This window comes from Copadichromis virginalis, linkage group LG1 (assembly GCF_057382275.1).
Source record: "Copadichromis virginalis isolate Kocher_CV1m ecotype Utaka linkage group LG1, C_Virginalis_male_GT1.1, whole genome shotgun sequence".
Classification (NCBI taxonomy): Eukaryota; Metazoa; Chordata; class Actinopteri; order Cichliformes; family Cichlidae; genus Copadichromis; species Copadichromis virginalis.
Window position 1 is genome coordinate 31492380 of NC_140618.1, and position 27912 is coordinate 31520291.

Here is a 27912-nt window from a genome sequence, read left to right on the forward strand (position 1 = left end):
CCAAGGGGTTAGAACCCTCCATCGTATCTATCTATCTATCTATCTATCTATCTATCTATCTATCTATCTATCTATCTATCTATCTATCTATCTATCTATCTATCTATCTATCTATCTATCTATCTATCTATCTATCTATCTATCTATCTATCTATCTATCTATCTATCTATCTATCTATCTATCTATCTATCTATCCCAAAGAAATTTAGAGTCCCAGCAAAAATGTATTATATCATTTTTCAAAGAAAATCCTTGTTGCCAGGCATCCTCTGCCGCCTTCAGTTTTGTCTACAGTCTTGACTGACTCATTCATTTCTGATCCTTTACTTTAATAAACTCATCATGATATGATTTGGGTCGTTATCCAACTGCACTACAAAGGGCCATCTGATCAGTTTTAGCAACAGGATGAATCTGAGCAAGGAGTACAACCCTGCACACTGACCATCCTGCTGCTTCTATTAACAGTCACATCATCGATAAACTCTAGTGACTCAGTTCCACTGGCAGCTGCCCATACCATAACATTGCCTCCACCATGTTTGACAGATGTTTGTAAGAAAGCTGTTCCTTTCACTTTCCATACTTCTCTATTTTCCCCATTCTGGTTAATCTGTCCTGAGAGTCCAGATTTGAACAGGCTTTTTTACATACCCTAATCTAACTTGACACTTCTTTTTCTGAGGGCCACCAGTGTGACACTAACCTTGCAGCCTGTTTTTTTTTTATTCCTTTGTATTTACATCCATGGAAGTGTCTCTTGTTTGGAGATGCTGACCATGATAACCCTGTCTGCTCAAGTGTTCTCGCTTTGGCCTAGGGAGGCCAAGGAAAGAGTTTCACCATTGTCTGCTTTAGTTTACTTTCATAGTCTTAAAGGCGTTTTTGTGTTGCTGAGCTGGCCCAGTGCATTACTTATTTATTTATTTATTTAGAAAATAGACCAAATTGTTGAGTGGTCACTCCAAATGTTTCTCATTTCAAATCAGTTCAATGTTATCTATATATTGCCTCAATGCACTTATTATTGTAAGGTAAAGACTGTACAATGATACAGAGAAAACCCAGCAATCAGATGACCCCCTATGAACAAGCACTTTGGCGACAGAGGGAAGGAAAAACTCCCTTTTAACACAAAGAAACCTCTGGCAGAACCAAGCTCAGGGAGGGACAGCCATCTGTCACAACTGGTTGGAGGTAAAGGGAGGAAGACAGGACAAAAGACATGCTCTGGAATATGATAAATAACTAATGATAAATGCAGAGTGGTGTATAAACACGTGAGTAAAAAAAGGTGATAGAAGGAGGAACATTTAATGCATCATGGGAAGGCTCCCAGTAGCCTAGGCCTATTGCAGCATAACTAAAGGAGGATTCCGGGTCACATGATCCAGCCCTGACTATATGCTTTATCAAAAAGTAACGCTTTAAGGCAAATCTGTAACATTACAGATTCATCAGAGCAAATAGGGGATAAAGATGATAATTATTAATGTTATTAATTTTAATATTAACATTTATTTAATCCTATCTTTTATTTGATCAGTGACGGGAATATAGTTAAACTTACTTGCACGGCAGTTATTTGTGCATTACACCGTCCCTTGTATTAAAATGATTGTTTTCTAGTTTCTGTTGTTCTTGCAAGTCCTCCATGTCCTTGTCATGGATATGTCTCATTTAATTGCTATCCTGTGTTGTTATCAAGAATAAAAAGATAGAAAAGAAAAAAGACAAAAAAACAAAAATAAAAAACCAACAGAAACCACGACAAACTTGAGAGACCCTCAGTAGCTCCGAGAGCTCTCCATGCAAGAAAAGGCAGAGCAATATCGACTTTGTTCTTGTCATTCCTCTTTGTCTGAGACCTTTATAACCAAAACATGAAAATCTGAAAGCCCTGGACAGCACTCTGCCATCTTGCTTTAACAATGCAGTTCAGGAGGCCATACTCGAGTCTCATTATGAACAAAGAGAAAGCCGACAGATTCAACGGGAGGGCAAATTTATGGGACAACCCCATTCTCTGTGAAGGATGCCGTCACTCCACTGTTTCTCTATTTATAGAAATCTTGCAGTATTTTTAAACCCAGTAAAATAAAGCTGCAAATCTGAACTAAACAGTGTTGATTGCTTCATTGCGCTGGTATGCAGACGCAAGGTTTCCTAAACTGTGCCACTGTCCAAACACTTGTGAATTTGAGCCTATATTATAAATAAAAATGTGCAAAAGCACTCGTGAACGAATTCTGTTGTGTACTGCTGACAGCACAATGCAATATACACAACCTTGCTTTAGCAAATATGATGGAAGAAACTGGCAATCAACAGCTGTATTAAAAACTAGGTTAGTGCAACATAATCTTTCCAGGTGATGTGAAAAGACTAAAAAGATACATATAAAATCTATCCATCTATCTATCTATATATATATATATCATAAATATCTATCTATATATATATATATATATATATATATATATATAAAGTTCTATAGCAAAGAATGTAAAGAAAAATAGAAATGAACAGTCCAAAACACAAACACTGACCAGAAGATTTGCTTTATTGATTGGAGCTCTGCTGAGATATTTTCGGTCTATACAGGAAGTGATGGTGTCGGTCAGCTCAACCTTCTAGTGGATATGTTCTATAGTGTTAACAACAGCTGGTTTTAGTGATCACCTACATCGTTTGTAACAAAGTTCCCTTTACTGATCACACACCAGTGATACAGGCACGGAGTTGTGTTCATATTAACCACCTGCTCTTTATACCATGCTATCCAACATATCTGAGTGTTTGTGTACACAAAATTGATGGCATAATGACAACTATTGCCCGATCACTTAGGATTATGTGTGATTTATTTTAAACTTTTACATCTGTGAGTCTGGCTCCACTGCTCTGTATTCAGCACGTCTTGTTCGCTGACTGATGACTGTTAACCAAATTGTGGTGGTTATTTTTCATAGTTTATGGTGCAAACTGAGCAGTGTTTTGAGATAAAAATGATAGAGCGATGCTACGACTCTATGAGAAGAATTAAGTGCACATGTGTTCCCTAACACAGACCAGGACATTGGCTGGAGTATATTTGAAAGGTGAACACATTCGCCATCAAGTGGTAAGCAGATCACATTACAGAGGAAGTGAGATGGAGCTGGCTGAAGGATGCGAGGCTCAATGGGCCAACAGTAAACAGAGGAAACTTTATTTTTAACGCTCAGTGTCATGGAAGAGAAGGTTATGCAAGACATGTGGTAAATATTTATCTGCCTCTCTGGGAAAACAGAGCACATAACAACTTCTATTTCTTTGAATTAATAGTCAAACTGTGATCTCGATTTTGGTGACTAGATGCGTGCTTCAACATGCTGGATTTTTTTATTTTTGAAGTGACAGTTTCACAATTAATTGCGATACTACCAAAAGTAGTAGTGTTTTCTTAGCTTCTCTTATGTTGAATAAAAAGTGTTCATCCACAAGACCGATGGCTCCATCAAGTGGCAAAAAACAAAGGGAGCTTATGACAACACAGCCATACAGATGGCCTTTAATTAACTTCAAAATTCAGCATACTGCTTATTACATTGATATTGCTCTAAAGCGTGTTTTATTGTGTAAATAAAACACGGATCACGTGTATGACATGTACAAATAAACCAACATTTCTATCAGTTTCCAAATGTTTAATGTAAAAGACAAAACAAAACAGGTTTTGGTGACACGGGTGAAAAGAAAGTTATTATTTTGCTCATTTGTCCTTTTCCTTCTGCTCCTTCTCCTTTTTGTCTTTCTCAGCCTTCGCCTCTTCGGCCTCGTGGCGCTTGATGAGTTCCTCCACTTCTTTCTGTTTCAGCACTTTTATTTTCGTCTTCCCATCTTCCCGTGTCAGGGTGGCAATCTCCACTGAAACAGTCGGTGCGAAACAGGGTTTTATTATCGTATACTATTGGCAACAAGGCAGGACCCAATTTTGGTCTACTGATAGTAAATGGAAATAACAGTAAGAAAGTCCTTTTGCGCCTCACCTTTCTCTGCCGACAGCTTGCTGACATCCATTGTTTTGTTGAGGACTTTGACAGCCAAAGCCAGAGCAGAGGACAGAGTCATCTCTCCCTCTTTGTAGTCCTGCTTCAGCATGGATACGGCAGCCTGAAGCAAAAGAAGTGAACGTGTCAAACGCCACAAGAACAGTGTATTAAAAAAAATATGTGTATACATGTGTCACTTAGGCCTCTAGAATTTCACTAGAAAAAACAAAAACATTTAGAATATCCATTACTATATGGGTTTAACCAAACCCAAGACAAAAAAAATAAAGAAATAAAATAAAAATCAAAGAAACTAAGGTAAATAAAGGATTATCACGAGCTTCTGAGATTTAAGACTACAATCTGGTTTGCTTCCCACTACCTGGTGTATGTAATGAGATCATTTCACAGATTTTCATTATCAGAGTATTTTCAGGCTTACAGCGCTGTTGTTTCCAATGCAGGTTGCCTTCCAGCCTCCATAGTTGCCACTGGGGTCGCTTTGGTACAACTGGAAGCCGTAATGCTTATCCCAGCCCATGTAGAGGAGAGAAACACCAAATGGCCTCTTACCTGTCAAGACAAACCACACAGCTATTAGAAAATGCTAAAATACATCTTTTGTGTTTTAAGCAGAGAGGAGAGCTTCACAGATATCAGGTTTGACAAAAAAAGTATAAAAGTCAGTGTTATGAAGAGACATTTAAAGCTACAGATGTTCCTGGCAACAAATTTACTAGTCACTTAAATGACAGAAAAAAAAATCTCACTAGTTGACTAGTCTCGAATACAAAACACACTGAGAAAACACTGAAAACTGCATGCACGTTAATGGACGTAGATAAATATTTGGTGTATTTTAGTAGCTAGAAGAAACTGTTAATCACGTTTCTTGTTAATCAAATCATGTTTTAAATGTTGCTGTTATGTGTCTCACTTTGTATCATGGATGTATAACACTGCAAAAACACAAAGTGTCAGATTAGTTTGAAGAATCTTGCTAAGCTTAGCAGTGCTAGCAGCAACAGCAACATGCTAGCCTCCACACCTTGCTGTGGATTGTGGTTACACCTGGCTTTGGTTGCTGTTTCCATACACAGCTGACATACACCTGCTAATTCTTTCTAAAATCAAAGTACTGCAGCATTACACGGGTTAGCATGGCTGTCCTCTTTTTACTCCCACCTCTTTCCCATTCAAAACTTCCCTTCATAGACAGACAGAGCGAGGGTGGTGCAGCTGTCTTTCAGGGGCTATAGCCATGGTTAGCAGTTGCTGGCACAGTAATGACTTTGAACCGGCAACTACAGTTGTACAATAATAAAATAAGAATATTATGTTTAACCGGTGGCATGGTGGTTAGCACTGCTGCCGCACAGCAAGAAGGTCCTGAGTTCAACTCCACCATTAAACTGGGGTCTTTCTGTATGGAGTTTGCATGTTCTCCCCATGTTTGCGTGGGTTCCCTCCAGGTACTCCGGCTTCCTCCCACAATCCAAAGACATGCACTTATTGGGGATAGGTTAACTGATTAATCTAAATTGCCCATAGTTGTGAATGTGAGTGCGAATGATTTTCTGTTTCTGTGTGTTAGCCCGCCTCTCGCCCTATGACAGCTGGGATAGGCTCCAGCACCCCCCGCAACCCTGAAAAGGATAAGCAGATGAATGGATGTTTAACTAACTAGTGTTTCTGGTGTTAAAGAGCAAGGGCAGCAGTGTTTAAATGTCTAGTTGACCAGTCAAGCACATCCCCATTTAAAACACTTTAAAAGTAAGGACTGACAATAAGTTGAGGAGATTTGCCATGGTGAGCAATGTAAAAGGCTGTGAGCATTAAAACAGACAGTGCATCTTACCTCCGAACTGTGTGTAAGCTTGCTTAATGTCACACAGAGCTGTGACCAGCTGCTCACAGGGTATTGGCTCCTGGTACTGCAATAAATACCTAAGAAGAATTCAAACTGGTTAGTGGTTGGTGTAAATGAGAGAAATGGTTAGAAACTACAGACACATGTTTAAGGCTGTAATCTCAAACTTCAGATCACCAACTATATAACACATTTTGTGATAAAATAACTCAAGTAATAAGATTCATTTTGAAAGTGCACCAGTCTACACATATTTAGGCTTTTCTTTATTTATGGCTATGAAAACAACTGCTGGTGGTGGTTATATCAGCCTGCATTCACCATCATCCCTTTGTTTCTAATTACAGCCATAAATGTGTCTCCTTCTGAAACTCACCTCTGTGCAATTAGCCGCAGCTCATTTGTCAGTACATTAGCATCTGATGTGATCCCAGCAACGCTGCAGGCCATGTCTCTGAAAATGTGACCACAAACGCAATGTTAACCAAAAAACTAAATGAATGACTACATTTTGAAGGTAAGAATCTAGTGAAGCTCACTTACTCATTGAGTTTGTAGATCTTCTCAGAGAAGAAAACCTCATCAAGCAGTTTGTGGATGTTGCGTCTCTCTGCTGCCAACAGCACCCCGTCATTTGCTAGGATACCCAGACACGTTCCAGCGTGACCGATTGCTTCCATTGCGTACTCCACCTGATACAGGCGTCCTGTAAATTACAGTCGGGTTTTTAGGTGAACAATGCTGAAAAAACAAACCCCTTTAAAACCAGTTTTTGGAAAACAGTGGCTATATAAAATACTAAAGACAAATACTTTTACAACAGTTTCACCATGGATACGAGCTCACAGGTAGCCCCTGAAGTAAAATACTAAACTCAAATTATTCATGCGTTGACCCAGAGTGTTTATTTCTTGGGGGTTGTACTAGGCTCATTAAACCACATGTTCCTGCTTTAAGTACTAGTCATGAGTTGGTGTATTTGGATAGTTTGTATTTGTTTTGAAGTTCATAGAGGGATAAAAATAACAAAAACTCAGAAGATTGTAATATTGTAATAATGTAATAATAGAATGATAGTATTGGGCCTCTTGTGTTGGATTATTTTGACCAGTATTTGGTTACAAAGTCTTAGATAAGAAATAAAACATACCCTCTGGAGAAAATATGGTTGTCCGGGAATCATATCTGCGAGACTAAAAAATAACAACAACACAAAATGAATGCCTATACTAGTTAAAAAAAAATAAACAAACAACATTTTGAGATTTTTAAAAAGTATAACAGCTACGTACCATTTTCTCAAGTCGCTGGCAATATCCTGGAAAAGGTAAAAAGAGCAGCAGTTACAGACAGGCGTAAGCTGCAGAAGACAAGACCCACATAACGATGCCTTTTTAAAATTGACACAAGACGTATCTGAATTCAGGGATAAAGAAAGTGAACATATATTTAGCTAAAGTCAGAAACCAAAATAGGTGCTAAAAGTTTCTGAGGCTGGTTTACAAAAACAACGCGTGCTTTAATAAGCCCATGGCAGCTAGTCGGCTAACTGGTGCAGCAGAATGAATCTGCAATATCTCAGCATGCTAGCTAGCATGCTAACGAGCTAGTTCATAACAAACGAAGTCGCCAAGCTGCTCCACGACAAAAGGAAGTAAAGATGTAAAATTATGCTAGAATAACAAGTACTGTAGTGACTATATAGTAATTGTGTATTATTTACCTCGGATGAACGAGTCTAAGTTGGCGTACTTCTGCCCAGGATGAGAGGTCCACTACTTTCAGTTTGGCGTTTCCTCACAAACACCGGCGTACCGCGTCAGTGAAGTAGCCGCTCAGCAGCGCCACCTCTCAGTGGGAGGACCGATCAGTCTGTAACACAGTGCACAGCTCACTGACTGCTGGTTAGTGATGTACTTGAACACCCCCTAATGGCACTTTTAAAAATGACAACTTTACTGAAGCAAAAGTACATCCTCCTCCTTCTTTCATCTGCTCCCTCTAGGGGTAGACACAGCGGATAAACTGCCTCCCCTGTCACACCAACCCTTTGCATATGGGTTGTATGTCCTCCTGTGAGGAATTTCTCTGTTTTTCCTGCCTGGCAGCTCTATTTTTAACATTCCTAGTCCAATACACCCACTGTCACTCCTCTGCACATATCCAGGCCATCTCAGCCTTGCCTCTCTAACTTTGTCCTCAACCTGAGCTGACCGTCTAGTGTACTCATTTCTAATCCTGTCCATTCTGGTCACTCCCAGTGAAAAACGTAAACTTTGCCACCTCCATCTCTTTATTGTCAGCAACACTGTTTTGCAGCAATCTTGTAAACATACCCTTTCACTTTTGCTGCCATGTTTTTCTCACAAATAGTCACTGCAGAAGCAAAAATACTAAATGACGTCTGAGCCATGGCACATGACACAGTTTAGAGTCATAAGGTCATTAGGTATGTTTTTACATGTTGTGGGTCATTGTTGTCATTGAGTTGAACTATTCTTCTGTTTTCAGTTATACTTTTTTCCCCTTTTCTTTCTTTCTTTCCTTCTTTCTTTCTTTAGATTGTAAATATTTGCTTTTATTAATTTGGTAAAAATCAATGGAACACCAAGATTATAATATCCTTAGGAACATATTTTATACCATGGATGGTCAATAAATTAAACCAAGTCGCGTTCACTATAATAAACGCTACTTAAACTAATATCAGAAACTGGGCCCTGATAAAGTATATATTCAAAACAAAATTCGGGTAAGTTGCCCTTTCTTGCCTCTTGAACTTGCTGAAATACATTTACTACTCCAGCCCTGGTGGTGCGCGACAGTAACGAGACAGCTGAAATATCCGGAAGCGTAAAGTAAAAGAAAGCGAAGAAGACACTTTGCATGTGATTGGCTGTTTGAACAGCATGGCGTTTGAATGGGAGCAGGAAGATCTCGGAGAGTTAGCCGACTAGCTTGGAAGTTAGCCAACTCCGTGTTTTCTTGTCTTTCACCCACGCTAGCTTTAGTTACACATTCCCAGTCGTTTGTTGACGCGATGTTTCATGCTCGACTTACACTAAGCAGATGACTCTGAAATAAACACATGTCCGAATAGGTAAGCAGTCACGAAGCTAGTTAACGTTCAACCAATGCTAACATCGTTTACCCCGGGGCTAGCGCGGCTTAAGCTAAAATATGTTAGCTAACAACGCTAAACCAGTAGGTGGCAACTGGCACGTTTTGTGAAGCTCTTGGCTTGCTCAGTGTGTTAGTTGCTATATTAGGTTTACGTGTTGTTTTCAGCTGAAACACTGGCGCTTCAGTTGACTCCACGTTTACTCAGAAACGCGGTGTCCTCTGATACCGGGGTCAGCTACATTCTCCTATAATGTGTACATATATAATCAGACATTTGTAAGAGCATGATAGTACAGTTTTTACTTAAGACACTTATTTCTTTAGAAACAGCCTTTTAGCTTTGATTTGCTAGTGTCAGCATGACCCTTGAACTCATTCGTAGATAACTGGATGTAAGTTAAACATTACTGCTCAAGGAGAAGTAACAACCAGTTTTGTATTAAAGGCATTTCGTAATATATTTAGGTAATATTAGGAATGACAAAATGGTACAAGATTGCCTAAATTGGAGAGGTTATTATTGCATCCAGGAGGATTTTCATGAAGTTTCTGCACTTGCCCTTCATCTCCAGAATACAGTGTCTAAAAGAGTTTCAGAACACAAAATGTTTGCCAGTTTTTCATTTTGAATATAAAAAACCCCCCCACACAGTTTCTTTTAGCTGCCACTTTAAAGACAGTTCTGTTTTCTTTCCTTTTTTTTCCCTCCGTGTGTTAGACAAGAATCCGTCTGATGAGGGGGCACCTACAGCTGTCAGGATGCAGCAGAAAAGGAACATCCAGATCATCGAATGGGAGGACCTCGACAAAAAGAAGTTCTACTCCTTCGGGTTGTTCATGACTATGACAATCCGGGCCACAGTCTACCCGGCCACTCTGATCCGGACTCGACTACAAGTGCAGAAGGGCAAGTCACTCTATGGCGGCACCTTCGATGCCTTCTTCAAGATCCTGCGGGTGGAGGGCGTACGAGGCCTGTATCGTGGCTTCATGGTCAACACCTTCACCCTCATCTCAGGCCAAGCGTACATAACCACCTATGAGCTGGTGAGGAAGTACGTTTCGCAGTATTCAGAGGACAACACCGTCAAGTCACTGGTGGCAGGGGGCTCGGCCTCCCTGGTCGCTCAGAGCATCACTGTTCCCATTGACGTCATATCTCAGCAGCTGATGATGCAGGGCCAAGGGCAGCACCTCACACGCTTTCGGCTTGACTCAAACACTGAGACTGGAAAGCCAAAGAAAGTGTTTGGCCAAACCAGGAACATTATTGCCCAGATTTTTGCTGCTGATGGGTTTAGGGGTTTCTACAGGGGATATGTGGCTTCTTTACTCACCTATATACCGAACAGTGCTGTGTGGTGGCCTTTCTATCACTTTTATGCTGGTAAGTGGAAGCTATAGTGCAGTTTCTTGACTTTGAGGCTGTAAGTCTGTCTTATCTTTTGTGTCTTCATTATTTTAGTAAATTTGTAGTGTGAATGAATGCTTCATGGCCTCAACATGTGATTAATACCATATCTGCATGTGTAATGTTCTGCAGAGCAACTCTCTAAACTGGCTCCCAGCGACTGTCCTCATCTGATCTTACAAGCCATGGCTGGACCACTAGCTGCTGCTACTGCCTCTACTGTCACCAATCCAATGGATGTGGTCAGAGCCCGAGTCCAGGTAGGGCTGCTCAATTAATCGAATTTTAATCACGATTACAATCTGGGCTTTCAACGATCATTAAAAATGACTGAGCCGATTATTAGCCCCTCCCTCGTGCTTTACTCTCGCGCTGCTCCGTGTGGCAAATCGAGCGCACCTCTCTGCATTTTGAACACGCGTCACAACAATTAAGAGGACCCAAGGGAAGCTCGGAAAGCTAAGCAGAAGTTATTCGGAGAGGAGAGTGACTGCCGGTGGTTGAAAAGAGAGGTAAAAAAAAACTTCAGTGGTGTGGAAACATTGTGGGTTCGCGGAGTCAGACGTGGATCAAGTAGACATAGTGTGTAAACTTTGCTACAGTGTCGTAGCTGCACCACAGAGCAACACTGCAAAGTTCACTAAACATAGAGGTTTACATTTTTCATTTATTTTTTATATTGCAAACATTTGCACTGTTATCAGTATTTGCACACTATTTTATATTATTTTTTAAAGTCATTATTCAATACATTGTTATTGTTAACCCTTTAAATCCCTGTAGAACCAGAACCGCGTAAGCTAGCGCAATAATTTGTTTTGCATATGCGCGAAGCAGCGGTATTTGAAAAAAATAGAGTGCATCGCAAATCTGGACCCATATGAAATACGGCAGTGGAGTAAAGACCCAGACGACTTGCCGCCACTGTCCTACCCCGATATCTTCACCTATCTTGTTTGTGGAGTAAGCGCTTACACTGCGAACCAGTTTCGTAATTACAAGTCACTGGAGGCGCATATCCAATTTACAAATGGCTGGGTGCAAGATTTGGCTATTTTCAAGCCGCCAAACTCTGAGTACGTCATCATTCATACCAAGGTAAGTCAGCTGGAGTGCATCGAGTGAAATAGCCATTTTCCACCCCCCACCATAATTAATGTTATACATTTATCATTAAACTGCTAAAATATCGTTATCATATTATGTGCCCATAATTGTAAAGTAGATGCAAATTAACACATTGATAATTGGGCAAATTATTAACGCCAATTTGTGTCCTCCCTGTCTCCTCCTGCGAATCTTTACATAGCACATATGTCTGCAAAGTCACTCCATTCGATGTTTGATTGCAATTTCTATAACTTCCGAGACCACCAACGATAATATTATTCAGCTATAAAGTGTGATGTGAACATATTTAGAACTTACCGGAATGAAAATGTCTTGAGCACACCAGCTGATATCTGGAGACGTAACAGAACTTGATATCAGCTCGTCTCACGGCTGCTATCGAGGCTAGACGCCTTCGTTTGGTAATATCCGATACATGAGCTCCTTCATGTTGCTTCCAGGTTGGGAAAGCATAAAAAGACAATCCAAACTTATTCCCGTGCCGGTCGTAAGATCGAACATTGCAACCGAGCACACAGCAAGTACGAACCATGGCTATGCTTTCGCTCCTTACTTAGACCCCCAAAATGGCGGATCGGGCCAAAATCCTTTCCACGCCCACCCCCGTGACATCACGCTCCAAAGCCCTATTCCAGAAACAGGCTTTGCCGATCTGATCAGCTGTTCATAACACTTCCCACATTGAAACAGACGTCAGAGCGAACTATCGCATGTCTGCCATTTCCTGTCCGAAACCGGAAGTGACGTCATTTTCGCAGGAAATGTAGTTTTTTACTTGTAGGCCTTAAAAGCATATACTGGTGTTTTTATAGGTCATGTTTGACTCTATACTTTTCTGAATAGTTTCTGGGATGCTTAGAACTCGAATTGCACTGCTGGAAATTTTTAAAATTTTGATGGATATGCTGTTTTCTTTGCAAATTTTCATCATATGTTTGTTTTTCCTGCAGTATATAGAAATTGCTGTATCTCCAAAATAAAACTATGAAGACACTCAAAATAAATTTCCTGTTGTTGTAAACTATTTTTTGCAACTTTTTTGTATTTAAAGTTTTGAGGGATAAGCCTCTTAAATTTCCCCAAGTAGAAATATATGTAAAAAAAAAACCAAACAAAAGTGATTTTCAATTTTTTTGTAGTTTATTGCACTTTTTTGCAATTAATGTAATTACTATGGACTTAATGCATACATATTATTAAAATATGGGCTATAACAGTTGTATTGATGTATAGCAACTTGAAATGCTCACTTGAAATGGCACTACAGCATGTAAAAAAAAATAATATAAGCTCTGGTGGACTTGGTTCTATAGTAGGTCTTAAAGGGTTAAATAAATATCGTCAAATAATCGAGATCTCAATTTCAGTGAAAATAATCGTGATTATAATTTTTGCCATAATCGAGCAGCCCCAAGTCCAGGTAAGCTATTATATTTCTCACCAAATACAAATGTTGGAAGTATAGACTGTATATAAGGGAAAACTGCTTCCTGTCGAATGGCATACAGGTGGTGGCACCTTTGGTTGCAAAAAGAAGTCTGTGTGAAAATGACCCTTCCTATTCTTTATCACCAGCAGGATTGCCTGTGCTTCCAGCTTTGCATATCCATTTTTAAATGCTGGTAGAAATGCAACCAAATAAGTTAGAGCATTATTTTTTTTGCATATAAAACTCCAGGAGTTGTGCTTATATCGTGCCTTCAGCGTGTCCCAGACCGCTGTTTCCTTCTGCTAATGTCAATCACGTGAAAAGCATGTGCAACAACAAAAACATTATAATGCTGATGCAGGTGTTTTATCAATATGATCAGCTGTTCACAGCGCTTCCTGTGTCGCAATATATATCACCACGTTTTCATCATAAACTGTTAAATGTTTTCATGAGTGCCAATAACTGCGAAAACAAAAAGATGTAATTCCTCCCCCCCTTTTTTCCCTCTCCAAGGCTTATCACAGCTTCACTTGTGTTATTAAAAAGTCATGTTTGACTTTTGTGCCTTAGAAGTTTGAATGCACTTTTGGAAATGGTCTGTGTTGATGTGCATGCATACGTTTTGCATATTGGCCACAATATACATTTATTTTCATTTTTGCTGCAGGTTATAGCAAGAGTACCTCAAAATGAAGTTATGAATAATGTGTTTAAAAAAACATTTTAAGCTTTTTGGTGGTCTGTTGCACTTTTAAGCAATTTATTTAGTCTCTCTGGACTTATTGCAAACATATGATTAAAATTTAGGATATAGAAGTTATATTTATGTATAGCAAGTTGAATGTGTTGCAAAAAATGGCACTAAAGTCAAAGTTAGCTTTATCTTCAAAAACCATATGTACAGATTATACACAGGAATTTTAAATTGCAGCGCTCCCACGGCCCTCAGTGTTACACTAAACAAACATAAACATTTTATATACACAACAGAGTCCAACACAATCCACTTGTTTGAAGTCAAGAGTTCATGTGCATAAGTCAACTGCACATTTCTATGTGAAGCTTGCATGTTCCCTCTGTGCTTATGTGGCCTTCTTGCCCACATGGCTGCCTTGCCACAGTCCAAAAACACCCATGCTAGCATAAATAGTAGTTATAAATTGGCTGTAAGTGTAAATGTGAAGAGTTGTCTGGGTGTGTGTGTTACAGTTGAATCCTTGTAGAGTCTGTGATGTAACGTACACATGTGGCCGAGGCTGTTACCAGCATTCATACCTGCGGGTGTTAACCACCTTGTAATTATGTCCAGGTGTCTTATATGCGATGGCAGCCTTGATAGAAACAAATCTATAAAGTCATTATAAATAATGCTGTGATTATTAGGTGAGGTGGTGATGGTTCTGTCACTGATAAACTGAAGAACTGCAGAGAAAATGTAGCCAGAAATGCACAGGAGGGATCGAAAGTACAGAAAAGGCCGATTACACTGGTTGCTCCATTGATGTGACGTGTAGTTACATTTCCAGAGAGGTGCATGTCATGTCGGGTTATGCCATGGGTGATAGTGTAGAGTTTCAGAGGTGTTTGTGGTTATGACATACCTACAGTGATGTTTCAATGCAGAAGTCAAAATCAGCTATTAGCCCAGTGACAAATTGGCAACCTGTCCGAGGCGTCGTCCCCCTCCACCACCCTTTAATGGATGGTCTCATTTGAGTCAAACATGATCAGGAAATGTCATTTATTTATTTATTTATTTTGGATCGGTGCTATTCTTCTTTAAGTTCTCTCTAAACCATAGATGATCTGGTAGCCCTTACTTCAAGACCAGGGCCCTATTTCAGGAAGCCGGTTTAGTGCAAACTCTGAGTAAGTATACCCTGAGTTAACGAAAACTCTGGGTTTTCGGTTTCACAAAGCGAGTTTAGATTAATTCTGAGTGAGTTACTATGACGACACACTCCGTGAAGCTAACCTGCCCCCTAGCAGGTTTACTTTAACTAACCCTGACCTTCTCCGCCTCTTTGTCGGAAACCTGACTGTAGGAAGTGTCAGACATGGCGTGCTCCTTCCTTGAAGAGCCAGCAGATGTTGAAGCCCAAATTCTCCGCAGAGCTCTCCGCCGGGAGAGAGTGATTAGAGCGCGTTTGGACATTTTATCATTTCCTGATGATTTTCTGTGTGAACGTTACCGTTTTTCAGCACAATCTACAATTTATTTGAATAACATCCTCAGGCCTAATATTGCTCATGTGACACATCGCCGACATTCTCTCAGTTCTGTACATATTATTTGTATTGCACTTCGGTTTTTTGCAAACGGGAGCTTTCTGTATAATATTGGTGACGCTGAGCACGTTTCCAAGGCTACCGTCTGTCGGGCAGTCAGGAATGTTACAGTTGCACTGAAACGTCTCCTGTACTCGTTTGTGGTGTTCCCCGGTCACAGACCCACAAGATTCATCAAAGAGGGATGCCACAAAATTGCAGGTATCAGGATGAACGAAACTTAATTCATGATGTGGTGATACTTGAACTACTACTTACATTTTGCATTTATTCTCACGGTTCCCAGGCGTGATTGGCTGTATAGATGGCACTCACATTCCAATCATTGCTCCTTCAGTAAATGAAGGAGACTATGTGAACAGGAAGTCTTTCCACAGCATTAATGTACAGGTACATAGTTCCCTGTAGCATTTCAAACTAATAAATTATTTCATTATAGTAATGGATGCTAATTTGTGTTCTCTGCACTGTGAAGATCATATGTGATGCTGCCAACATTATCACAAATGTGGAAGCCAACTGCTCAGCCTCTGTGAGTGGTGGTGGTGGAGGACCCCCACCTGTTTTTCGGGCCTCCGCTTTTTTTTCTGTTGGCTATAACGGGTCACATTTGAGCATACAGAGTAAGCAAATCTGTACTTGTAATGTGCTCAGATAATTTCAATAAGTGCTTACAGAGGGGAAATTAATGTAGCCTCTAACTGCAATTGATTTACATCGGACAAACAGACCAAGCACTATGGCTCATAATACAATTACACCTTACCTGTTTGGACTATATTTTTATATTTCATTTTTACTTGCTGCCAGGAACGTTTGGGGCCTGTTGGGTTGCACCTGCGCTCACATCACATCACAAAATCAAATGTATGAAATACAAAATAAAATAAAATAAAATGAAATGAAATAACGTGTTAAATGGGTGGAAATCCCTAGATCAATGTTTAAATTAACACTCACGCATCGACTCTGTCGGCTTTGTTTTGCCATGCATGCTCCCTTTCTTTTGCAGCTGAGGCTGTGTTACTTTTTTTCCGAAAAATTTGCATGTTATCGGCATATGCTGCCATCAGAATTTCGGCCTCAAGCGCTGTAAAATACATTGACCGCGCCTTCTTTCCCTCCGTCTCCATGGTGACTCGCTCAATCTGTGCTCCACTAATCAGGGCTTTATGTATCCTCGTGCGTGCGCTTAACTTGGGGTTAAAGCAACTCCGCGTTGACTGAACTAATTGTTATCAGCCTTTCTGAAACCGAATATTCCGAGTTGGACAGTTCGGGGTTACTCAACCCTGAGTATCGTTTTTCACTCTGAGTTTTCTAAACCGGCTTCCTGAAACAGGGCCCAGGTCCAGCTTGTAAAACAAACAAACAAACAAAAAAAAAACATGACCAAAGAGTAAAACTTTATTTTGACAATGACTCACAATTTTATTTTTTTATTTTTTTTGAACTAACTCGCAGTTTCTCCCTTAAAGCGTAAATATTACATTACTAAACGAAAATAAGGAAATGTTTGCCTTGACTGACTAGATTAAACACATTACCCAGCCCTACTCTTAGCTGTGATGTTTGTGTGGTTCTAAATGGTAATGGGATTTGTATGTGTTTAGGTTGAAGGGAGGAACTCCATCATTGAGACGTTCAGGGAGCTGATCAAAGAGGAGGGCTTCTGGGGATTGACCAAAGGACTGTCTGCACGCATCATTTCATCCACACCCACCGCCATCGTCATGGTGGTTGGCTATGAGACACTAAAGAAACTGAGTTTGCGACCAGAGCTGGTGGATTCAAGACACTGGTAGAAGATATCTGGAGAGACAATATAAGGACCAGTTTGTTGTGCCACTTGTAGCCCTCAACCCTAATTTAGACTTTGTGTGTAAGTACTGAGTGAAAAAGGATTTGCTTTAATTGCATTTAACAGCCCTGGGGTCAAAATGGAGTAATTTAAATACACACTGTGAATTCTAATCTTCAAACTTCAAACCAACTTCAAACAAACAAACCAGTAACCTTAACATGAATTACCTGGTTATTAAGAATATTAACCAGGTTTACAGTTTTTATGTGTTGCCGATTAACAGAACCTGCTGCTGTTTGGTACGAATTAAAGGGGTGATGCCATTTTGTTTCAGTAATGGCGAGGGCATGGAAGATAATGCAGCCTAATGGGACTTACTTTATATATTTACTTTATATATTTGATCCTCATGTGTTGGCATTTTGATGATTGAAAGTCTTGTTTGAGGACCTTTGCTGTGGAGAGTTGATTGCTGACAGTTATGTTTGATCGTTTGTGTGAATAACCAGATGGTTACTGTAGTAACCTGTGTTTGTGCTCTTCTAAAAAAAGCCAAGATGTGTTTTGATGATGGTTTGGATGAAGTTCATTTAACTGGCGATGACGCATTCACATCAGCAGTAAATAAATCTTTCCCAAGTGTTTGTGTCCTTATGTTCACCAGACTGGCTTTTATCTCCGTTTGAAGTTCCTTTTTCTTGGCCTTTTTTTGTTGTTGTTTTTTTAAAACCTGCCTTTTTAATGCGAATGCTTTTTAAAGCTGTGTGCATCAGCCAGGTTGCATTCAAACATTTCACTTTAGAATCTACAATGTGACAGATTTTTATTTTGATTCAAAGTCCTCATGCACTTGACACGATCCAAAACATGGTACATATACCGTATAATGTTTTATTTACACTTTTTACTGACTTTACTGAGGGGTTTTATTAGCAGTGTTGAAAATATCACTGTGATCAAGCTGGTTAGTAAAAGGCTCATTTAGTGTTTTGTTATCTAACAGGAAGGCGACTACAAGTGAAATCTTTCCATTATGCTCGGGCTGTGACTCTAACCTGGTTGTGAACTAACTGCTGTTTCGCTATTGTGACAGTATATGTGCAATAATGTGAATGCTTTGTCCATTTCAGCACAATGTATTTGTATGTTTCCTCTAAGCTGTGTGAATTTTAAAAAGACCTAAATTATTATTTTTTCAGGTTTATTTTCTTTTGGGGAATATGGTGACTAACATTTGCTTAAGAGGAGTAACTTTGGGCTCACAGAGGTGTTTTTAGTTGCACTTTGTAGAAGGTAGTCAATTACAAAACAAAACATTTATTTTAAATAATCTGAAATGGTCAGATTGTAGAAAGGATTCTAAGACAGGCGAAGGTAACGTGTCTAAACGTTTAGGTGGAGCCATAACTGTCCATGTGTTAAGTTACGCGTACGTCTGCTGTGTTGGAATAACTCATGGGATCCCAGTTGGACTTTGGAATGAACCAAAACTAAGACTCCATATGGATGAGCTGGGAATTCATGCAAAATGGTTTTTTAAGATTAATACTTTTTTCCCCATTTTCATTTATGCAGCCTCGAGTGACTAATGAAAGTGATATATTTTTGTCTTTTACTGTAAATCTAAACCTGATTATGTCACGCAGAATACACCTGGGTTCATATCATGTGTCAGTGTGTCTTCAGGTATTTGTTCAATAAAACATAAGAGCTATAAAAAGGAGTCTGTCAGTTATTATAGTTTTTTCTTTTTGGGGGGGGGGGTGTTTCTACTTGAATCTTTGACTTTGCTTTTAATCCAGTAGTTTCCATATTGGGTTTTCTTGTTTCTGTTCAGTTTTTATTTATTTCCAGTTTAATTTTTGATTAGTTTCAGTGTTGGCTTTAGTGTTGTTATTGTTTTTTATCTTAGTTATTCAAGGAAATAATCTCACTGAGATTAAAATCTTTTTAATTATTATTGTAATGAGGGTGCATGTCAATATTGTGCATTCCTGTGTACGGTCCTCGGGGAGTTCAACGTGCAGATAAGAGGGTCTGATGGGACAATGTGTTTCCTTGATGTTCACCTAACCGTAAGGCATCCATAGATCTTATCCAAGGTGACGCTCTGGCACCAAAGGTCATATCTCATTATGTTAGTTAGATAATGAGATGAAAGGATCTACTTTGCAAAGTCCACTGGGTTTAAATGGTGTTATTCCCAATAGAATAGCTTTGCAAATATTTTAGTGTGAAGACTGGAATCCTTGTTATCATAATAATAAAAGTGCTAGTGTACAGTCACACGTTCTCAGTTCTTCAGAAAGGTCACTGGAGACCTACACGAGTGAAAAACCCTGACTCTTTAAGATCAGATTAAACAGATTGCAGCACCAACGCAACTGACACGTACGTTAAAAAGCTCAATTTGCATGAGCTGGACAACAGATGGCAAAAGGCAATGCTCTTACAGCGTACACTCTTCCCTCTGAGCCTGTCACACATCCTCCAACTGTCTCTCTATGCCAAACAAAACGTTCACTTTCCCTTTGAAAATAAAGCCACCCAGAGACCAACGGACAAATCTACTGATGAATGAAACAAACAAGGAGGCCGAGTGAAGACGGCAGAGGCCTCCTTTGAGCTGACACTTCCTGGTGGGATGACAGAGTGCTCCCTGTTCTGAGCTATACATTAATTATCAAGCCATGTCTGGGAGGCATTTTGTCAAAAAGATTGATGAGGGGCCGTCAGACGGAGAACAAATCTGACTTGGCCAGGGTTAAAGGGAGGGCCCCTCATTCTCATGGGATGTATTGGTGGAAGCTGTGTAGGGTGTGTGGTGCACTGAAAGCATCCACATGAGCGTGGTATTGAAAAGACGATTACACAAGAATGTTGTTTGATATGTGAAGAGAGGGCAAATAGTGACCACAAAGGAGTTTTATTACATAAGTCTATGTCTCATCTTCAGCGAAAGTGATGAGATGATGATGTGTTCATTGTGTGGATGAAAATTTCATCTTTAGAAGACCGCTGTAATCTTTTCTCCTCTCCACCTTATACTGTAAAGTGATTCCTTTGCAGCCTAACAAACAGAAGGGAGACATAAGATGGGGGTCCTAATTCAATCAGTCCTCATTTCAAGCAAAAATAAAGGTCATGCAACAGATTGTGACACTGCTTCTGCAAGGGAACTCCACATAGGTGTTAAAATTTGGGAAACAGTGTCTTCATATGGACAGCTTTTATTGTCTTGTAACAAATCCAGAAAACAACTTATAACGCACCACGTTCACCTCTGTAGAGGTGGAAACCCCTCCAACTACTCAAAAACTAAGCAAAAACACGATTTCTGCTACTTCAAACACATCCTTTAAAATCGGATTTGCTATTCAGTACATGATAGCGCTCTTTGTTTAATCAGCTCTGAGAAATTTAGCGAAAAAGATTTGAATTTATTTCCACTGCAGATGAGATGAGACCTGAAAACCTTGAAACTAAACAGCAGTTTGAGGTCATGAAAAGAATTCTCTAATCAGAACAAACCATCAGAGATATGTGTGTGTGTGTGTGTGTAGGTGTATAAATGTGTCTGTTGAGGGGGAGAGGAGGCAGAGGTCGAGGGGGTTTGGTCTGCCATGAGGGATCATTACACATAGGGAGGAGAAAGGGAGGGAGCACAGGGACAGACGGAGAGAAGCGGAGAGAGAAAGCCTGAAGAAAGGCAGCAGAGGAGACAGAAGAAAGGAGGCGTTCGGCTGACACACAATCAAAACCGCACAAAATGCAGAATTTCACAGGCACCTGGAAAATGAAAAGCAGCGAGAACTTCGACGAGCTTCTCAAAGCTTTGGGTGAGGACAAATGACTCTTTCTTACCTTAAGGTGTGAGTTTATTCAAAGGTTTATTTCAAACATAACTGAAAATTCAGTATTCTAGTTAGTGGGTTATTATCTTTTATTACCCCAATTAAATTGAAATGCATTACTTTGAAATAAAGGCAAGTTCAGTGAAATTGTGGTTTATAAATGTAAAAAAACAAAAGGCTGTTTAAATTGATACAAATAGAAGTCATTTGCTAATCCACATATGCCTAATTTTAGTCTGGTACTTGCTGTTTATTTTTTTTAATTGGAAAATATAGTGACAGGAGACAAATTTAACACTGGAACAAACACCGCACTTAAGCTCTAGAGGTGCACTTGAGTGGAAACAGGCTGAAGAATTCTGTCATCTGACTGTTTGCACTTCAACAGATCTGGTTAATGGTTTTTCCACTAATTTGAAAGACAGAATCTATCACGTATTGCAGGACAGCTAAACAAATCAAATAAGCATTCCTCCATGTCATCACATTGGCACTGCACTCTCAAAATTGACAACATCTGGTGATAAAAATCTCAGTTGTACACGCTGAACGCTCCGATTATTAAATAATTAAACCATCAAGTTTAGACTCTAACATCTTCTCCCGACAGCTAAAAGGTGATGACTTTTCGTTTGACTGAGATAGATGGGACAGGCATCTTCTACCTTTACTTAGAAACATGAGCTCAGATATTTTTCTTACCATCTTTTTGGCCCTAGAGGGGAGCAGAAAAAATGTAAGGTGACAAGTCAACACCAGACAATAGAATATAGAGAAAGCAGTAAGAAGTAGATATCCAAAATGTATTCATTTAGTCCTCTACAGGCTCATTGACACACTTTAATGTATGTATATATCAGTGGCATGGGGTGACTTCTAAACAAAGGCAAGCAGGGACAATAAAGCAGATATGCAAGGACAGAGATCACTTTGCTTTAATAGATGCTCTCCTTATGGAACACCACTGTTATGTGCTGTAGTTGTGCAGAGAGTGTAACCATGTTTTTATAGGTACAATCATACTACAGTTATGTTTTCTTTTTCGAAAAGAGGACAGCTGCGAACAAAACAATAAAATAAATAAAACCACTTGGTACCAAATAGAGTTTTAGACCATCAGTGTCATGAGGGATTCTGTCAAAGATGGACCTTTCTGCCTGGTTCTCTTTCTTAAGGCCTGTTTTAGAGTTAAAACCTAGTTTTTCAGGTTAAAAAGAACACTAGGTTAGAACTATGTAGGGGTGTGGCATTTAGATTTAATAGTTAAATGTAGAGGATAGAAGAGCTGAAAAAGTTATATTGAAAACCAGGTTTTACAAATTACTGGACAACAAAAGCATAAAAAACAAAAACAAATTGGCAAATAAGATGAATCTCAAACACAGAGAGAAAACAGAGCACGCAACGAAAACCTGACAGAGGCTACAGCAAAAACACACTAAAGTAAACACACAAAATGAGGGAAAAGTAATAAGAGATGGTGAACTTAGACACGAACAATGGTGGGAAAAGAGCAAAGGAGGAAAATAAGAAACACAGAAAACCACAGGAGGATCTAAACTACAAAATAAAAAGAAAGAAAAGACCTGGACCAAACTCACACAGGCAATGATAACCAGACATAAGGCAGCACAGAAGGTACTTAAAAAATAAACGATTGAGAATTACAACTAAAGATTAAAATAAAAAAATAATTAAAGAAGCAACATTCAAAAACACAAACGAATAAATAACAGAACCATGAATTATACAAAGACTATGGCACTGATTGGCAGTTTCTTCACTGACACTGATTTCAGTGAAGGTCATCACAAAGATAGCCAACCAAAAAGCCTGTGTGTGCCCCTCCCCCTACACACAGAGTGGAGCAGGCAGAGGAGGACTTCCTTGGAGGACTTGTATGACTGGCTGTGGAGATAGGTGAGCCACAAAGTGCCTCATTGGGAAATTGGTGCATGCTTTCAGGTGTAAATGCCATGCTGAGGAAGGTAGCCGTGGCAGCCGCATCCAAGCCCCATGTGGAGATAAGACAGAACGGAGAGCACTTCTACATCAAGACTTCAACCACAGTGCGCACCACGGAGATCAACTTCTGTATTGGCGAAGAGTTTAATGAGGAGACAGTGGATGGCAGAAAGTGTAAGGTAAGTGAATTGACCTGTCAAAATTTGAACTCTGAAATGTACCTATGCTGAAGCTATGGATGCTGGGGGGAAAACAAACAAACTGCAAAGCCTTAAAAGTGACAGGAAGTAGTAAAAAAAACCAAGACATTAGTGTGACAGACATAGATAAACAACCCTCACATCTGTGCTAACAGCCAGGTGAAGCCAAAGTGATGAAATACAGGAAACTCAATAAAATTATGCTTTTCGACAGAGTTTGGCCACTTGGGAAACGGAAAACAAGATTTACAGCAAACAGACTCTTCTGAGCGGGAACGGCCCAAAGACCTTCTGGAGCCGAGAACTCAAAGGGGATGAACTGATATTGGTGAGTAATTTTTAAGTTTATACTCTAACTTGAAATGTGGCGACAGTGTGTGCAGCTGTGGAGTATAGGGAATGCATTATACTATGGGCATTTGTCTTTTTTGAGATGATCACATTTGTTTTTCATTGTAGAAGAAAATTCAAATTTGTCAAATTTGGAGGTCTTTATTCACATGGGTGCTTTAAAAATCAAAACCACAGTTCAAATAGTTCAGCAAAACATTTTTCTTAAAGGAATAGTTTACCATTTTGAGAGTTTTTTCACAAGAGTTAGAAGGTTAATATTTACCTCTATCACAGACTGTATATGAAAATGCAGTTGTAAAAAACTAAGTACACTCTTGCTGCTTTCATAGGATTTCAGAGGGAAAGTAGCAGTCAGATTCTGCCGATCAAATGAGCATGACTGGCTAAATATTAGCAAGTGTGAGCACTTCTATGAAAGCAGAAATTTGGCATTATGGTTTTTGTATTGCTTTTGCATGAAAGGGTTGCCAGGTGAAAGCCTCTTCTCTCTTCTGGAACAATGTCCATTGGACAAATAAAAAAAGTGGAGTTGTTTGGCCATGATCCACAGCGCCACATTTGGTAAAACTCAAACCATCAAAAACTCATAAACACATTTAACTGTCAAGCACAGTGGTGGAGGGGTGATGATCTGGGCACCTTATAGTCCCAGAGTGGACCATGAACTCCTCTCTGTACCAAAGTATTCTAGAGTCAAAGAGGATATGAGGTGGCCAGACTTTACCTTTGGTCCTTTTTGATACCATGCTGTATATAATTGGCTTTTGCGTTGATTAGAGTAAACAAATCATCCAAAGCTGTTAGCTCTGACTTTGGGGACTACCCAGAAGTCCAACAGATCAATCTGTTAATAGTAAAAACAATTAGTAGCTCTATTATGAAAATCAGTATATACAGTTAACAATAGTATCAATCTTTTTATTCAGCTCTCAGAAAGTAGTCATTTTCCACAGAAAAACAGAGCAGAAGCCCAAACCGGGCAGATGGTCAAGGGAGTTCAGAAATGGGTGGTGACACCAGATGTACAATTTTTTTTACCAGTTTTCTAAAATACTGTGTAGTTCATGGGAAATGTCTTTAACCTTTTAAGCCCCAACGCCCCCTGATACAGGGGCAAAAGGCAGGAGATCAGGTAGGCTTGGGGCTTAAGAGGTTAAGCTCCCATGGTTAGTTGGAGAAACCATCCATTCCTCATTTTCCCTTTAGAAGGGTGTGTCTTTAAGACATCCCATTATAATGATGCATGACTAATGATGTATGTGCATCAAGGACAAAACAAAAGCCACCCAGAACGGTTTACCTAAAACCAAAACTGTTCTTTTCTTCTTCCTTTCAGATAGATACAAATAATCGTATACTCATATACTCAAATATCACATACTTACTGTATATTTCAAAGGGGCAAATTAAGATTTCACTGCCATACATTCTATCAGAAACACTTCTCCCTCCCGTCCCTGGCAATCTGAAATCACTAACACAAAGCAGTTTTCCTGTAAACATCTGGTCCTGGGGTTTATTGGCCAGATGGACAACAAAGCTGTGTCCAGTTTGGCTTTGATGGAGAGCTCCTCTTTACTGGCTGTGACTCTGCAGAGAGGCAATCATGAAAACCTTTGAGATGGCCTGCTATTTGGATTGAATGCAGGTTTTCAAAGGCGTAACAAAAAGCTTTGAACGGGCCAAGTCTGTTTTTATTCAAGATGAGGGCGTGCATGTCTGTCCACGTTGGATTGATGGACTGTAACCTAATAGGCATGTGGGAATGAATCACTGGAGAAAAATGTGATTTTTCAAAGAAAAGATCATGACTTTATGTGTGATACCGGTGGGAAGGGGGAGATCAGACAGATTCCCTGCTGTCAGTAACTTAAGCAAAACGCCTACATATTTCATCTCAGCTAATGGATTGTTTAGATGTGAAGATCTGATGTTGGAGCAGATAATAATGAGAGATAAAATAGACTGTAAAATAAAACCTACAATATGAATTGGGCTATGAGCTCAATGGCTGTAACCACACAGTCATTACCCTGAGAAACATTATAGATAAATCTACAATATGAATACAGGCAGAATTGTCCATATAAGGTATGCTCTCTCAATTATACTGAGTCTCAGTATATTGTGAATGCACATTTGTTCTGCCTACAGCTACAGCTTTGGAAACACAGGGATTACTTGTACACACATGGGCAGAACAGAAGTCGATCCCATTTAAAGGTGTGTATATTTCTGGGTGTTTTAAAGGGAACGATAAAGACAAATATTGAACAAAATGGCGCTAAATTCAGTGTAGCTGCTTCAAAGCAGCCTTTAGAGTCTATAGTTAAATAATTGTGAAACAATCCAGCTCCTGCTTTGCACACTCACGTAATTTCCTCAAGGGCCAGCGGTCTGGGGTACAGCTGCAGAGGACTGTTTAGTCAAGAAATCAATGAGTTTGAAGCAATAACATTGCATTTTGGCTTTGCCCCGTGAGGCTGTCCTTTCTGTCAGACAAATCGTCCTTACATCTGGTGGCTCCAGCTTCCTTAATGTGAATATTTACTTTTGTGTCAGCAATGATTCTCTTTCACTTTTGGAGTATTTGCCAGATGGAAAGAGATTTGAAGACGTCACATCAATAAGAAGCAGATCAATCAGACATTGTAAATATTTCATGCTTTTAATCCTTCACGTCCATTTATTTTCCTCTTATCTCATTGAATTCATTAAATTAACACTTGAGGCTTTTTTTTTTTAATTTCTTTTTTCCAAATAAGGGAAAAGGTCAAAACCCTCCTCTGCTGCCCATCAGTAAACATGAAGCTCATTTTGTGGACAACTAAAAGCAACCACATCCCATCTTGTACTTCACAGAGGATTGATCCTTTTAGTGTAAACACACAAAATACCCCAACAACATACACATGAGGCTGACTTAAAGCACTGTGCAGCAGATGAGGAAATGAGGCTCTAGGCGAGAGATGGATGAAAGTGGAGCTTAATGAAGACTCCATGTGGTGGCTCATTGCGTTTACTGTCATCTAATATGAGTGGACTATAATCAGGATAGTCTAGTGTAAAATGCAGATGGGGAAAAAATGAGGAACCTCACGTATGTCCTCTTATTTCACTTCAAAGCCAATAAATATTGATTAGGAAAGATGAATAGAGTATTTGCATCGACTCATTTGTGATGGTTTAGGAGCTGGGAGAAACTGCAAGGCTGTCTGGTGGGGGGTTCCGGATCTGTATGTGTCCTCATGTGGGTTAATTGGTCTCATTGATCACGCTGTGGAGAAGTGCCAATGAACCCCGGTGTTACCTCCATTAATGTCTCCCTCGGCATCACGCCACGCGCCAGATGGAGTCTCCTCGGCTTCATTTTTCACAGCTCTGCTTCTTCGCCGTCCTGCCACACAGCTTTGCCTGGGATATTGATGATGTGTAGCGCTGCAGTTGGCCATAATGCTACGCCCCAGGGACTCCCATAAATCACTGGGCTTTGTCACGCACAGGCACACGCCCCTACAGCCAATATCAACCGCCCCAACGCCCACCCTCTATTCTGATATCAGTGTTTGTGCATCTGTCTCTTTTAGCAAAATATCAAAATAAAAATGATGCCATAGATGTGCGGCAGAGGATGAGCACTTTGACGATGAAACATAGTTACTACACAATACGCGGCTAAGAGTAAAAGAGAAAAGAAATAATAATCAAACAACACTTCACCGAAGTGACTTACACCTGCCTGACATTAGAGTACATTGATTAGAAGACAGGGTTTTCTTTCCAGTAATGAGCCACACTGATAGAGAAAGCTGAAGGTCCTGTCATATTACACTGCACTTTCATTCAGATACAGTTCTGAAGAAGGTCTTTATTTGCTGTTTTTTTAGATGATAAGTGGGCTGTAAAAAGCACAGTGTATTAAAGAAGAGCTGAAAGATGCGGTTTTATTTTGATGTGTCCTCAAATTTAGAAACAAAATCTAATTTTGCTTTTTAAATCTTGTTTCAGATCTTTGGAGCCGATGATGTGATCTGCACACGGATCTACGTACGCGCATAGGAGAGGACCACGATTGTCCAAATTCAAAGTTCGCTCAGCAAATAGTCTGTCAGTGTGAGAAATTGCCAGTAATCCGTTTTCAATAGCATCTTACATTTTTGTGCAAGTCTCTATCTTAGCAGGATATTAGACGTTAGTTCTACCGCCATTTTTTTGTATATATTTTTTGTTTTTAGCGAAGTGAACGTTCAGTATGATTTCTTTTATACAAAAAAAAGAGCAGCAGCAGTAGGCCACATAGTAAATACTACAGGGAAAACGTAATGAAGAACTTGCTAGTGTCAAAACTTTCCCTCAATAAATTTTTTAAAACAATATTCAAGGAGCACACTGAATTCTTGGGGGGCATAATTTAGTAATTGCTTTAAAAGCGAGGTCAGCATGA

General features: G+C 39.6%; 3 protein-coding genes across 4 annotated transcripts; 2 read left to right on the forward strand and 1 right to left on the reverse strand.

Moving 5' to 3' along the window:
- Positions 1 to 3190: 3190 nt before the first annotated feature.
- On the reverse strand, positions 3191 to 7754 carry psma4 (proteasome 20S subunit alpha 4). Of its 2 annotated transcripts, none has more exons than XM_085459557.1 (9): positions 7629 to 7754; positions 7198 to 7223; positions 7056 to 7098; positions 6449 to 6611; positions 6282 to 6359; positions 5894 to 5982; positions 4478 to 4608; positions 4033 to 4156; positions 3191 to 3910 (listed from the first exon to the last, which is right to left on the reverse strand). In XM_085459557.1, the coding sequence occupies exons 2-9, from the start codon at positions 7198 to 7200 to the stop codon at positions 3756 to 3758; spliced, it is 786 nt and encodes a 261-aa protein (XP_085315683.1). In that variant the 5' UTR covers positions 7201 to 7223; positions 7629 to 7754; the 3' UTR covers positions 3191 to 3755. The 2 variants fall into 2 exon arrangements, with proteins under 2 accessions (XP_085315683.1, XP_085315691.1); XM_085459565.1 differs by having other exon boundaries at positions 7198 to 7265.
- Positions 7755 to 8748: 994 nt separating this feature from the next.
- On the forward strand, positions 8749 to 17737 carry LOC146719050 (solute carrier family 25 member 44-like). Its single transcript, XM_085459544.1, has 4 exons — positions 8749 to 9005; positions 9747 to 10415; positions 10572 to 10699; positions 16905 to 17737. Exons 2-4 carry the CDS (start codon positions 9788 to 9790, stop codon positions 17094 to 17096), a joined length of 948 nt encoding a protein of 315 aa, XP_085315670.1. The 5' UTR covers positions 8749 to 9005; positions 9747 to 9787; the 3' UTR covers positions 17097 to 17737.
- A 2966-nt stretch (positions 17738 to 20703) lies between these two features.
- On the forward strand, positions 20704 to 27842 carry LOC146719051 (cellular retinoic acid-binding protein 1). Its single transcript, XM_085459674.1, has 4 exons — positions 20704 to 20934; positions 22915 to 23093; positions 23329 to 23442; positions 27477 to 27842. The coding sequence occupies exons 1-4, from the start codon at positions 20865 to 20867 to the stop codon at positions 27525 to 27527; spliced, it is 414 nt and encodes a 137-aa protein (XP_085315800.1). The 5' UTR covers positions 20704 to 20864; the 3' UTR covers positions 27528 to 27842.
- The last annotated feature ends 70 nt before the right edge of the window (positions 27843 to 27912 follow it).